General features: G+C 32.7%; 1 protein-coding gene across 1 annotated transcript; it reads right to left on the reverse strand.

Moving 5' to 3' along the window:
* Positions 1 to 2272: 2272 nt before the first annotated feature.
* Positions 2273 to 8719, reverse strand: LOC105777475 (protein GRIP). Its single transcript, XM_012600771.2, has 22 exons — positions 8523 to 8719; positions 7629 to 8097; positions 7293 to 7408; positions 6977 to 7146; positions 6721 to 6814; positions 6242 to 6328; positions 6034 to 6114; positions 5697 to 5822; positions 5466 to 5574; positions 5299 to 5378; positions 4979 to 5107; positions 4778 to 4878; positions 4552 to 4685; positions 4334 to 4431; positions 4135 to 4254; positions 3994 to 4021; positions 3806 to 3864; positions 3577 to 3648; positions 3465 to 3512; positions 3109 to 3214; positions 2911 to 2969; positions 2273 to 2735 (listed from the first exon to the last, which is right to left on the reverse strand). Exons 2-22 carry the CDS (start codon positions 8086 to 8088, stop codon positions 2622 to 2624), a joined length of 2391 nt encoding a protein of 796 aa, XP_012456225.1. The 5' UTR covers positions 8089 to 8097; positions 8523 to 8719; the 3' UTR covers positions 2273 to 2621.
* Positions 8720 to 14201: the final 5482 nt, after the last annotated feature.

Below are 14201 nucleotides of genomic sequence, written 5' to 3' on the forward strand. Positions count from 1 at the left end.
AATAAAAAATACAAATGTGAGTAAGAGAGGAATCAAACCCGGGACTAAAAACAAAACTACTAACATTTAGCCATATAATCGAAGGAACTAACAATACTATAAAAATTTTAAAAAAATGCATCTTAAAGGGAAAATGCGCCCGATTGGGCACATTTTTCCTGTCAACTGTGCAAAAAACACTTTTTAGCTTAATGCGTTTTAATACTCTCTCTCCAAAATAAACCTACTTCGCTAAATATCACAAAAATTGACTTAAAATGCAATTTTTTTTAAACGAAGTATATAGCCAATTGACTGATGAATATAGGAGTCGAACTGGGCTTACATATATGTGTGCACGAGAGAGGGAGGGAGGGAAGGGGGAGAGAGAGAGAATTCATTCATTCATTCCATGAATGGGATCATACAATTTGGTGAAACAAACAACAAACACCCGCCGTTGGTGGTCAAGGACAAAGCTTCATCAACACGATAAAGGCTTTAGCCTCCGCATCAATAGAACATTACATCACGTTGACAAACGACTTTGTCATAACTCAAGTATGACATATCTGGAGTGATTGCAAGCACCTATCATGATAAGGAAACCAACATTGGATGTGATTGGAAGCACCTATCATGATAATGAAACCAACATTGGATGGTCCAAAGAGGCGGCCAAAATCGACAAAAGAACCGAGTATCCACCAAATTGGAGAGGAAGGTGACAAAACCATTCTTAAAATCACTTGCAAAAGCAAGACTACATGCATAAGTAAGACCAAAAAACTTGTAGAAGACAAGACAATAACTTTCAAAATGGAATAAGCAATGAAAAACAAACAAAAAATATAACTTAAGACAACACATGTCCAAATCGACTACTGAAATCATTTATTATTCTTAAATAGGCTCCAAATAGAAACAAATTAAGAAGCCAAAAAAGAGCCACCATTTGTGTATCCACAACCAACCCACTTTCCAAGAGAAACTGTTGGTGGCTGGTGAAGGTTCAACCATGACAAGTGCTGTCATCCATCCATCACAATTTTTGAAGACAACAAAGATACCCACAAAACAAATCTGCAAACTGAAAAAAAAACCACGTGGAGTGAACGAAGAGAAAAAAGAAATAGAGGGTTGATGAGAAGGAGAAAAAGGCAGGTGGTAGCCAGCTCGGAGGCTGGCACTACCACTGAACAAAACAAGGGAGAAGAAGTAAATGACTTAAAGAAAAAGAAAGTTTTTATTAAAATTTTAATTTCAGATAATATTTTTTTAATGTTTACATACTATTGTATTCTTATATATTTACTTTTACATAATATAAATTACATGATATATACAAATAAAAATATATTAAAAAAGTATAAAACAAGTTGAGCTTCAGCTTTAAATATTCAAGTCCAAACCCGATTCATATTTGAAAAGAGTCTATTTTTTTGCTAAACTCATTTTTTTTACCTTATAATTTTGTTTAAATCCTTTCATATTTCGGAGAAGTAAATCTCATGAACAAATCTAATATTATGTAAGATAAATTGTAAGATAAATCTAATATTAAAATAAACACCAATTTTTTAAAAAATTTTAAAAACAGTATTTTAAAAATATTTTTAAAAAATTTAAAATTTAAAAAATATAAAAAAATATTTTTTATTATATATTCGGGCCGGACCGGGCCCGGGCCAAAAAAGTCATGCCCGAGGCCCGGCCCGTTTTTTAAACGGGCCTCATTTTTTTGCCCAAACTCATATTTCGGGCCTATATTTTTACCCGAACCCTCCCTTATTTCGGGCGGGCTGTCGGGCCGGGCCGGGCTGCCCGGCCCATGAACACCTCTAATTGCAAGTTCTTTGCACAAGGTTAGAAGTTCAAAAGAATGAAGTTTAATAAGATTTAGAATAGAGATAAACATTTATCCTTGAATTTGGCAATTTTTTCAATTTAACCCCTAAATTTTTGTCTTTATTAGTCTCAGAATTTGTCTAACTTTTTGTAATTTAGTTTAAATCCTAAAATAATTTTAAATATTACATAATACAATTGGCGTATCATCATACATTAATAAAATGCTTAAAACCGAATCTATATTAATATAAATATAATTTGGTTTTAACATGATTTGCTGGTTTCCAACTCCATAAAGATTCTTAGCCGGAAGGCTTGAATTTTCTTATATTTACGACTCTCACTTTCCACCTTGTAGATCAATACGCAATAAATCTATATGCAATCTCCCAATCCCAGTGCTGCAGTTCACGAGTAGCATTTTTGTGGAACTCGAGAGAAATAATCAAGAAAAAGCCCTTGGTTAAGGCATTGCATTGAATTCTAGGTTCAATGGAAAGAACAAAATAAATGAAAATGAATTACGTTGGTGATGCACTCAGGGTGTTGCCTTACTGATACTAATGAATGGGGCCGAAAACAGATGCCTCCACGTTTTGCATTTGCTGTATGTATACCTTTTGTCCTCGTGAGTGTTCTTTTACAACTGAATCATTTACGTAATTTGGAATGTTACAGAACCAAAAAAAAAAACAATATTTCACTGGCTGCAGCCTTGAGCAGACACCGTCTGTGGGTGAAGCTGGATAGACAAGCAGATGGATCATCAAACAGAAGAATTTTATGTTGTTTTAAGAAAATGAAAATCTTGAGAAAAGAGAAAGGGTTGGTCCTCCTGATGCTTCATTTGCTGGGCTTGATGGAACGTCGGTATAGGTACGGTAGGCTTGTTGACACTTCTGCATCTGTACAAAACGAGATTCTTCATTAGTACGTTTATAATTTCCATGTATCGACCCTTACAAGATTTCATCACTAAAGTTAAAGAATTGTGGCGTTATATTATATTGTAGCATAGTATGTATGAACATTTGCCTAATATCATGAACTTAAGCATCAAGCAGTATAATAGAAATTTACCTCTTCAGGACTAAATTGAAGAAGCATTCCTACAACAGGTAGTAGAGCTTCCACTTCACCTATTCAAATAATTAGCAAAGGTTCAAAAAACAAATTATTTGCATTGATTTTGATACTTTGACATTTTAATGGAATAAGGCAGGTGAAATTAACACAACTTCTAAGGCCGACCGTAACTGTAACTCTGAAAGGTGGTACCTGTTTCAAGAAGCTTTATGATTACATTTTTCAGATACGTCATATCAACACCTTCTCTCCTTTTCGACCTTTCCATGTTGCGAAGTTCCTCCTTCAGCATAGCTTCCTGTGTGATGCATGTAAAGGATAGAATGTAATCTACTTAGTTGAAAAAAATAAAATAATTTCAAAGTGAAGTAAAAGTTTGAAGCGATGCAAGAATATCCATTTCATTTCATTAAGTTCGCTTTCTACCCGTGGGAATCTTGCCTTCATTAGATAACAGACAATTTCCCACACCAAGACCTCTATGAGGACTGATCAGAGGTACAAATACAACACACAATGAAACAGCATAATTCTAGACTTCTTCATACCTGTTGACTGTGGAGACGATTTTCACGTTCGAGCTCCTCAATTTCTTCCTGCAAGCATGCATCAACAAACCAAACTGTGGAAATTAATTAAAATAGAATGGGCATTACTAACCTGAAGGGCTAAAATGTGTCGCTGTGATTGTGCCAGCTCTTCCTCCCTCTGAGCCTGCTGCCTTGCTAAAAGCTAAATTTGGAGGACAAGTTAATATAAAATCATTTCACTAATATATGGTTTTGAAAAAAAATTAACTCCATAGAAGATTTATCAAAAGGGAAAAATTCTTAAGTCAAAAGCCCCTCCCTCCCCACCCTGGTAAAAAGAAACAGAAATATAAAGCTACCAGAATCTGCTGTTCTGCTGCAGAGGTGTTTAGATTTGGAGCATCTTGTTTTTGTGTGGCTGAAAAGACCAACGTTAAACATCAGAGCTCCATGAAAGAATAGATTAAAATAAAATAAAATAATCTAAGTTTCTATCTAAAAGTAGAATAAATATTTGCAAGTAGTACCACATAAGTACTCATCATACCTGTGTTGTAATTCTCAGTGTGATCAACCTGAAAATTTCACTTCATTGTAAGCCCAAACTTTAAAGAAATGCAAAACACATCTCAAGGGTGTTGAGATTTCAGGTAAGGTCGACAACCATACAAGAGAAAGGGAAACATACCAGTTGTCTTGACTCCAGAGATCGTTGAAGATTCTTGTTGTCATCCAAAAGTCTAGAAATTTCTTTATCCTTCTCCTCAATCATTTTATCAGCAAGATCTCGTAATGATGCATGCTCTTCCTGCAAGTAAAGAATCTACTCAATAAAAACAGAAAAAAAGTTATGTCATCATCCAAGGAGGATACCAAATTCTAGATACCTTCAACCGCTTGTACTGTAGTTTTGTCTCCTCTAATTCTTTTCGTGTATCTTCACCAGAGGATGCTTCATTTTCTGCAGTAAGTGCTTCACATCTGTCTGCAAAATCAGAAATTATAAATGAAACTTTATTTGAAGTGCAAAAGAGAAGCATATTTAAGGAGAAAGGAAAATAAAGGAAGAAAATGGAAGAAATTTTGCAATGCATAGAAACATTACATCGCCAAGTTTCTTCCAAATTTTTAAGGTCTATTTCCCATGCAGCTTTCTCTGATTGGTGGCGAGCATTAGCAGAATGAAGATTACTCTCTAAACTTTTGATCTGTTGTTTGGTGTTCTCAAGTGCAGCATCTCTAGTACAAAGCAGAGTAAAAACTTCAGTATAGAATTCAAACCACAAATGGTGAACATAAAGTTCTCATCATGGATTAACTTATGATGCTACCTTTCTGCAATTTCTTTGTCATGATTGCGTAAAATATCCTGAAGCTCTTGACGAACTGTATCCCTTTCCGCAGATACCAATGACAATTCTCTTTCTACCTCCTGCAGTAATCAAAGAAATGGTTTTCCATTTTATCCTTTAAAGAAAGACAAAATGTAGACAACAAAGCTATCATCATTATCTTATATTACAATATTTTACTTTTAATGCGTCTTCGAGGGCTTTTGTTTGCTCAGACTCTTTAGCTGCTGCTAGCTCGGCATCCTTTTTCTGGAGAAGTGCATGTGCACGAATTTTATAAGAGGAAAATTCCCTTTCAAGACGGCTAACCTGCAAAACAAGAAACAGGACATATAAGGTTTTGCTAGATATTTATGTCTGTTGTGAGCATAAACATTCAGCTAAAACAATAGATTTACATCCTTAAACAATATTAACATCTTGCCCAGGTCAGCTGAACCAAAGTATAAATTGCAGGAAAAGAACTAACTGAAAAAATGAGCTGCAGATAAACCTAATACCTCTTCTTTGGCAGCTGCTAGCTCAGCTTCTCTAGTACTTAGCATCTGGGTTTGCAGAGATGCCTCTAGCTCCAGCTGACCTATCCAAAAAGTAAAATGGAATTTCATTCTCTTGCAGATGAGTAACAAATACAGAATTACAATAGTTCCTTCTGAAATTTCTATACTTCTCATTTTAGCAGCTTCTATTTCAGCACGAATGCAGTTACTCTCAGCAACTTCCAGTTTTGTTTTAAATGCCAGAGAGGCAGCTTCCCAGCTCTCCTTTTCCTTTTCCTGAAAATATCACATGGTTTGTTTGATAATAAGGAAAACAAATGTTAACCCACTATATTTGTGTATAATAACAATTTTGTTCTCATTAATAGCATTAACTTATTTAAGAGTTTGATTCATACGTGCTCATGTTTCAGGTGGGCAAGCTCTCCTTTAATAGATTCTACAACAGCTCTTAATCGTGCAGCTTCACCAGTTGAAGCTGCATCCATCTCAGCAATTTTAGACTCTTTCTCTGCCAAGAGCACCTGCAAAAGTATGTATCCATAACGCTTAGTATTCAGAGAGCCTAGAAATGACACACACACAATGAAAAAGAACAAGCCACACCCCCCCCCCCCGGGGGGTTTTGTCCTGAAGCATACAAAATAAGTAAATAAGGTTAATACTTTAGGCAAAGGGCTTGAAGAATGTGTCTAGTCTCCAACTAAAACAAAATGCTCTGACAATAAATCTTACCTGCATGGAAGAAATTGTTTCAGTGGCCTTAGATCTATCGGATAAAGCATCAGCAAGTTGTGCTTCCAAGCTCTCTATATTCTGATGAAGAAGAGAGAAGCATCAGAAAAACTAAAGCACCATGCTCACATGGTATACCAGAAAGAAGAGAAAGCTCTTAGTTAGCATCTTAACCATGATTGACACATTATATGCCTGTCCAACTTACCTTCTGATGTTTAGCAGCTGCCTCTGCCAGTGAAGCTTGCCTTTTTTCATCCGCAAGTTGTAGTAGTCCTTGCAAGTCTTCCAACATCTAAATGTGAGCATGCATAAGATAGATTCCATCAAGATTTTCAGCAGTAAAGTTCACTAGAAAGACAAGCAACAAAACATTAATTCATTCATAGGAACTGATGTTAATGTTAACTCTGTTCCATTTTCAGAGGTTCACAATTGAATTTACCAAGTAGAAGTACTTGATCAAATTGATGATGCAATAAGTTTTGAGTTGTAATAAGGAATTGTTTAAGCTTTTACAGACCTAATATATGCTTTGAACAGTAATGAGAAGACAGAAAAAAGGAGCTAGAGATTTGATGGTCTTCCAAAAAGCACAAATATGCATGAAACATATTGATATTGGAACACACAAAATATTATTCAAAACCAAACACATTAAATTGTATGTACATAACAATATAGTACCTGATCTTTCTCTAAAATTGACTGCTGCAATGCTTCAATTGCATCTTCTTTAGGTTGCATTGAACGGCGCAATTCCTCAATATTGTCTCGGAGTCTGGATATTAATGGCATCCAAATTATAAGAGCGATAATAAGGAACAAAACTCTTATACACTCTATCAATCAGCGTTAAGACAATGAGATTCATTATGAAGGATAAGCACTTTTTTTTGTTCAACTTCATTGCTAGAATCATGTAGTTCAACAGTGGTTATACTTATTGTTTGCACTTCTTAATTGCTGCCTCTCTGCATCCATTGCTTTCAATGCTTCATTTGCTTGTTGACGTGTGCGCTCAAGCTCTTGCTGCAGACCTGACTGTTGGGATGATGCTTGCTCAAGTGTTTCATTAACTTCACGAAGCCTGGCCTCAAGGTCATCTTTTTCCTGAAAATAACAATCTCCAAACAAAAATCTAACTTAGTTCCCATGCAAACATGAAACTTTCCTTCCACTATTTCTCTTGATATGAAATTTTCTTGATATGAAATTTTAACAACATTAAGAAAAAAAAATCAAAGGACAAAATTCACCTTCTGAACCTCTTGAATGCGCTGTTTTGCACGCTTGTGAAGCCGGTTAAATTTGGAGTCAAGCTCATTGTACTTCTCCTCACGCTCTTTTATTTCTTGATCCAACTTTTTTTGAGCTGCACGATGATCAATGGTATACACTCAAGGATCAGAACAGAGTTAGCAGAAATAATAACATGTATTACACCAAAAACAGAGTGTTCTTCTCTTGTTATCTCAAATGTTCTTAGAGAAAACAAGTTTTCAGTTTACAATGAGCCAATTTTACAGAGCTAATTCCTCTAGTATTTTTAAAATATAAATAAGGTGCAAGTTTTAGTAATGGACATCTCAGACCTTCAGCAAGCTTGCCAGAGAGGTCTTGAGCTTTAGCATCTGCTTCTGTGTAGACCTCTCGAAGATGCTTTAAAGCCTCTTCTGCTGCAACTCGTGTTTGTTTTTCTTCATTGAGTTCTCTGCTCAAAGATTCTATTCTATCATGTAGTTCTTTTACATCTGCCGAAAACTTAGTTTCCTTTCCGCTTACATTAGTTTGTTGTGACGGAACATCATTTTCTGATTGGAAATTTTTGAAGCTCTCCAGCTGAGACTTTATTACTTCATTCTCGAATTTGAGTTCAGTAACTGTCTGTAAAAGCTTGTCATGAGCGTCATCCGAACTCAAGTTGGCATCTAACTCAGCATTTTCCTTGGAAAGATCTCCATTTGTTTCAGAAAATTGAGCCTCGGGCTTCAAAGACTCGTCTTCCCGAGTTTCAGGCACTTGAATAACCTCCTCAACTCCCTCCCCAGACATTATCACACACTATGCAACAACAGCAACACAAACATCAGCTGCAATCTAAAGATTTTAAATGAAAAACGAATTTTGAAGCTATTAACTATAAAACTAGCAGATCAGGAAGCTAATTAGTAGCACCTATTCTTTAAGAGCTATTGGAAACTTAATGTATGATAGAGGACAAAGTCCAAGTTCAAGCAATGCTCTCAACCGCCGCTTTTTGATCAAGATGAACCAAAGATGAGAAACTTCTCCAGAGTCTAAATTTTCGCTTAATGCTTTTGTTCATCATGCAAGAAGAAAGAATAAATGCTAAAGCAAACGAGAATTATATTGATAGATGTCATTGAAATCGGGGGAAATGGAAGCAAGGAAATCAATGTTTATATGGAAATTCAGAAAAGGGCGTGTATTAGATCCGAATTTGAAACAAAGTAGGAATTGTGTACCTTTGAATATGTGGAATGAGAGAAGATGAGGATCGATTCGATTCAATCACTGATTTGAAATTTGGAAATGAACAAGAATTTTCGGTTTCGAGGGAAACTGGGAACGGACCGCCGAGCTCAATTCTAAGAAGTTACAGCTCGATCTAGATTTGAAATTCCAGGCTTCAAATTAGGTTTTTTTTTTTTTTAATTGAATTCCATCTAAGATAAAAAAAGAAATTACTTTTTTTTTAATTCTTTTATGCTGATTGATAATCTATTAGAAGTTGGGTTATTATTATTATTTAAATATGGTTTATTTTTGCTTTATAAAAAATAAGGTTTATTTTTTAAAATGTTGCTTTGGGAATTTTAGCCATTTTTTAAGGTTAATATGTATCGGGGTTGATACGCTTCACACGAAACTCATGTTTCATTCTTGGGTATGGAGGTACAATTTAAGATGATTCAAGGTCCCAATTACTCGAATCAATATCTTTGATCTGCCCTCACAGCACTCTAATTTTAATTTAAAAAATCCTCAGCACCCATAATTTTTCTTCTACTATAAATAACTCTTTCATACCAAAACCTAATCAATAAATGAAATTTATATTTGGAAGGACCACTCTGATGGAAAACTAAAAGTGGCCAATGCTTATAATTTGCTCCGGGGGGTCCCAAGGAGCAGCGTTGGCTAGTTCTTTTGGAAGAGTGAGTGCGACGATTCTTTTAGCTTCTGGTTAAATACAAACTAGTGACTAATATAAAGAGGCATAATAAAAGGTTTTTCCGAGGTTGCACCAGTGTAGTATTAGCTGTGCGTGTAACGTCTCAAAAATTGTTATACCATAAAAATAACATTTTAAGTTGAAATCGTGTGTAGTAAATTTTTCAGTAAAGCGAGATATGGCATAAGCTTAATAAAAGGAAGGTCGTTGGATGTCAAAAGAGGTTGAATCAAGAAATATGACATGCCTTATTAATTTAAGATAAACTAAATTGTAAAAATATGAAAAGTGTTGCGGCCTTAGTGTAAATATTCAAAATTCATTGTGTGAAAATATAAATATGGAAAAAGTTGGATGACCAAAAGTGCAAATACCCCAAATGAGGAAAGGACTCAAAGCGTAAAATAAATTAGTGAGTGGGAACCAAATTGAATAAGTGGAAAAATAAGAGACACTAAATTACAATTTTATCAAAAGTGAAAAATGACACAATCGTGAATATTAAGATATTATATCATGATAATAATTAGTGAAAATGGTATCAAAATATTATTGGTTAGAGTTTTTTTATTTAATTAATAAAGATATTTTTATAGAAACATGAAGAACTCTCTTCATGCTTCTTCATCCCAACGTCGCCACCATTATAAATAAAAATGAAACTTTATCTTTCTTACAATTTGGTTCCTTGTCATTCATTTTTACTATTTCACTCTAAATTCTTGAGAATTTCCATAGACATCAAAGAGGAAAAATGTAGGTAGACCCTAAAGAGTATGTTTATTAATCTTGGAACAAGAGACTAGAAGTTAGAAATGGAGAAAGTTGGTAGAAAAGTGAAAGTTAATGATGAAAGTGAGAAAGCAACGACGGAAGAGTTGCAAAGAAAAATGAAGTTATTGTCAAAAGAGTAAGTATTCATGTTAACTTTGTTTATATTTCAAAGAATTAGGTTCAATATGTTACAAATTGAATGTATGGTGTATGAATTAATTAAAACAATAATAACGTAAAGGATTCTATGAGTCTTGTTATATTGAAGCTAAAAGAATTCAAAGTAAGTGTATGAAAGAAAAAGATGATTAGGTTTGTATGAATATGATATGTTGTAATAGCCCGATTTTCAGTGGTATCGGAAACAGTGGTTTCGAAACCATAATTCCGATGAAATACTTTGTAAATATTATTTAATTAATACATTTACGAGCTCTCTAGAGTCATATTAAATTTTGATTAAGAAATTTTATCGTTTAGATAGTTTAATAGGTAAAAGGGCTAAATTGTAAAAACCGCAAAGGTTGAGTAATTAAATTAAAGGGACTAAATGAAAATTTTAACCCATGGGAAATTAGTTAGTGGGATTTGATGAGGTTATGCTTAATTAAGTGGTTTAATTAGACTTAATTAATGATTTGTTAAAGCTTAATTAAGAAAGTTTAAATATTTATAAAAATGCCATAGTATATATAATAAACTAAACCTAAATTAAAAAGGAAATTTTCATTTTCTTCTCATCTTCCCCACGACAATAGAAAGAAAATGTTAGGGTTTTCATGCTTTGATTTGAAGCTTTGATTTGGTAGGTGTATTAATGCCCATTTTTAATAATTTTTATATTTTTGAGTTCGTATCAGCTTGGTCTAGCTAAATTGAGGACCAATTTGTGAAACTGTTAAATGTTATAAAAGTTTCCATTGATGAATGAAGTTATTTCTTAAAGCTTGTAATGAAATATGGAGCTTTGTTGATAGATTAGATTATTTTGAAAAGTGTTTTTGATGATTTTAATGTTTATGGGCTAAATTGATTAAATGATAAATTGCTTGTAGTTGAGGTGAAATTATTGAAAATAGGGGCCGATATGAAGTTATAGAATATTTGGTTATCATGGGTGTTTAGGAAAATTGGGTAAATTGCATGATTAGGGCCTAAGGACTGAATTGAATAAAAACAGAAAGTTAAGGGGCAAATAGGTAATTTTTCAAAAAGAACCTAGTTGCATGGAATAATTAAATTGTGTTGGTATTCTAATTGATGGAATGAAATTATTATTTTTAGATCAAGAATGTGCTGATAATCGTGGAAAAGGGAAAACTGTAGAGTAGTCCCTGTACCTTGGAATCTTCTGCAAATCAGTCTAGTAAGTTTGTATGTTTATTTATACTTCTAAAATGCTTACATTCTTGTTAACATTCTCTTAATGAATGTTGTATCATATACTGAAAGTATGCTCTACCGAGCCATATCTATTGATCCTACTAAATGAAGCTCAATCGAGTCAAATCTTACTATTGTACTAAATGAAGCTCAATCGAGCAAATCTTACCATTATACTAAATGAAGCTCAATAGGGAAAATCTTACTATTATACTGAGTGAAACTCGAACGAGGAGAAATCTATAGATATATTGATGAAAACTTAAATCGAACAATGTCCACCGAGTATACTGAATTGGTTGTTAATTACTGTTATAAGCTATATATAATGAATTCTCTATGTTTAATACTGACTAAACCTATGTTTGACTAGAAACGTTTATTAAATTCTAAACAAACTTACTAAGCTTTATTAGGCATTCAATATGGAGGAATTTTTGAAAATATCCATAAATATCCTTTTAAATCAGATTTTGTATATTTGCTGAGAAAAGTAAATTTCATGTTGGGCTTAAATATCCGTAGACCCATTTTGGGCCAAACATTTCGCGTCACCCACATCGTACGAGTGTGCCCCAATGGATCTATACCCCCTGTGCGCAAGACAAGGTTCCAAGCTTAGTCATTTCAATTATCCTTTAAGTGGGTTCTCATATATATACACATCTTACACTTGGAATTTAACAAATGTGGTATCTAAGTTTTTCTTTTCCTCAACAAATATTCACAAGTAGCTTACTTTGAACATCAATTTCTCATTCATCACTTAACCATTTTCAGTATATGATATAGTGTTGAAAAGGTCTCATGGAGTAGAATATAAAACCATAATTTTATGATTCAACTCTCCACCTTTACCAATTGAGAATATGCCTCAAAGTTTCCAAAAATTACAATTTTTCCAACAAATGTGAGGAAAAATTATTTTTATTAATACTACAATTAGAATTAGTTTCAACCCTATTATTAGATATCGATAATGGGAACCCAATTTTAATTAGTAACCTCGATTTTAAAATTCAGTGGGTAAAAACAAGTTATCATTATGTGTATGTGATGCACTAGTAAAACTCATTCTAAAAATAAGTTTAATGAAAACTAGTGTGGTCGATTGCATATAAAGGATGAGTTTGAATTCTCTTAATGGATTTCTTTGTTTATTATTTAAATGTCTAAAGCAATGGAGACATTAAAGGAACTCTACCTATATAAACATAAGAAGTGACATCACTTCAACAAGTAGAGGTAAGGTCTCTCTTGTAAATGTTTATTATGAGTAAGATGAGCACATGTCCATATTAGTGCTAAAAATGAACAACCTCTGACAAAAATATAAATGAATAATATATGTGATGTTATTGCAACTTCTAATATTAGGAGTTGTGGTTCAATCTTCGACACCAACAACTTCATTAGAACACTAAAATACATTTGCTAATTAATGTCTCAAATTAAGAGATCATCTTGTACGCATAATATCGGTTTGTGTGAAAGTTTATGAAGTTACTAACATTTTAAATTAAGGGAGGATTGTTAGTAGTTTATAATGTTGGTATGTAATAGTATTTTTTATCTAGAAAAGTCTAACTAATTTTAATTATTACCAGATAGATGTGTTGTAAAGAAGTAACTTTTGTACGTAAAGTTATCATATAAAGATATAAATTTATATAAAGTTACTTTCAAAACAATACAACCCTATAAAAGGGTATTTTATTACAAGATACATCTATATGAAAAGATATCTCACGAAAATATACACTTATTGGATGTCTATATAAATAGCTTTTTGTTAACCATTTTCACTGTTTTGCTTGAAGTGTTGAGGGTTTTGTTGTATTTGTAAGTATTTTAAAACCTTAAAAGAAATGTTCTACACTCCTCAAAACCGTTATATTTTAGTAATAATTTTCTAATATTCAATTAGAGTTCTTTCGAATAGAATGAACATTAATGATCTATAACAATGAGATTCAATAGTATAATGTTAAGAGTAAAATCAAGGGTGGTATATATAGATTCGATCACAATATTAGCAATGAAATGATAATGAAAAAGAAATTATTAAGTAGCTATTAAACTAAAAATTGTATATAATGAAAATTTTGGATTATTTTATATTTACGAAATTATTAAAAATATGTTAAAATATAATTTCAATAATAAAACAACAATATGTACAATATTTTTAAATTTATTTTTATTGCATATGCAATCATTTATTGTCTATATAAATAATGATGTAATTATTATATAACATTACTAAAAATCTGTTAAGTATAATTTCAGTAATAAAATAATAATATGTATAATATTTTATTCTTATTGTATATGTAATCATTTATTTTATATAAATAATGCCGTAATTATTATTTATTTTTACATATTTATTAAATTATTATGCAAAATAAATTTCATTACCTAAGTGAATAAATTAATCCAAAAAAGAGAAGCACATCAATAAAAAGAACCCAAAAGGGTTATAAATGTAAAAATAATCCTCTTATGGAGGACTTTTCTCTCAGTGAATCCTAAAGTAGGGAGGAGAATTGTGTGAAAAATGGCAGCCAGCCAGCCTTAGGTGGAGGTCTAATTAAAACGTGATTCTTACAACAAACCTTTTTATTTTATTTTAACAAGAAACAAGGTCTAAAGTGTCCAATTATAATCTATACGTGCTGCAACACATGACTTTGCCTTTATCTGAGTTTGCATTAAGAACCGTACATGTATGTATGTATGAAATAATGAAGTTATTATATTAATTGATAATCCTGAAATGGGAGGAGAAAAATTCCAGGTGAGGAAACTT

The sequence above is a fragment of the Gossypium raimondii genome, chromosome 10, assembly GCF_025698545.1.
Source record: "Gossypium raimondii isolate GPD5lz chromosome 10, ASM2569854v1, whole genome shotgun sequence".
NCBI lineage: Eukaryota > Viridiplantae > Streptophyta > Magnoliopsida > Malvales > Malvaceae > Gossypium > Gossypium raimondii.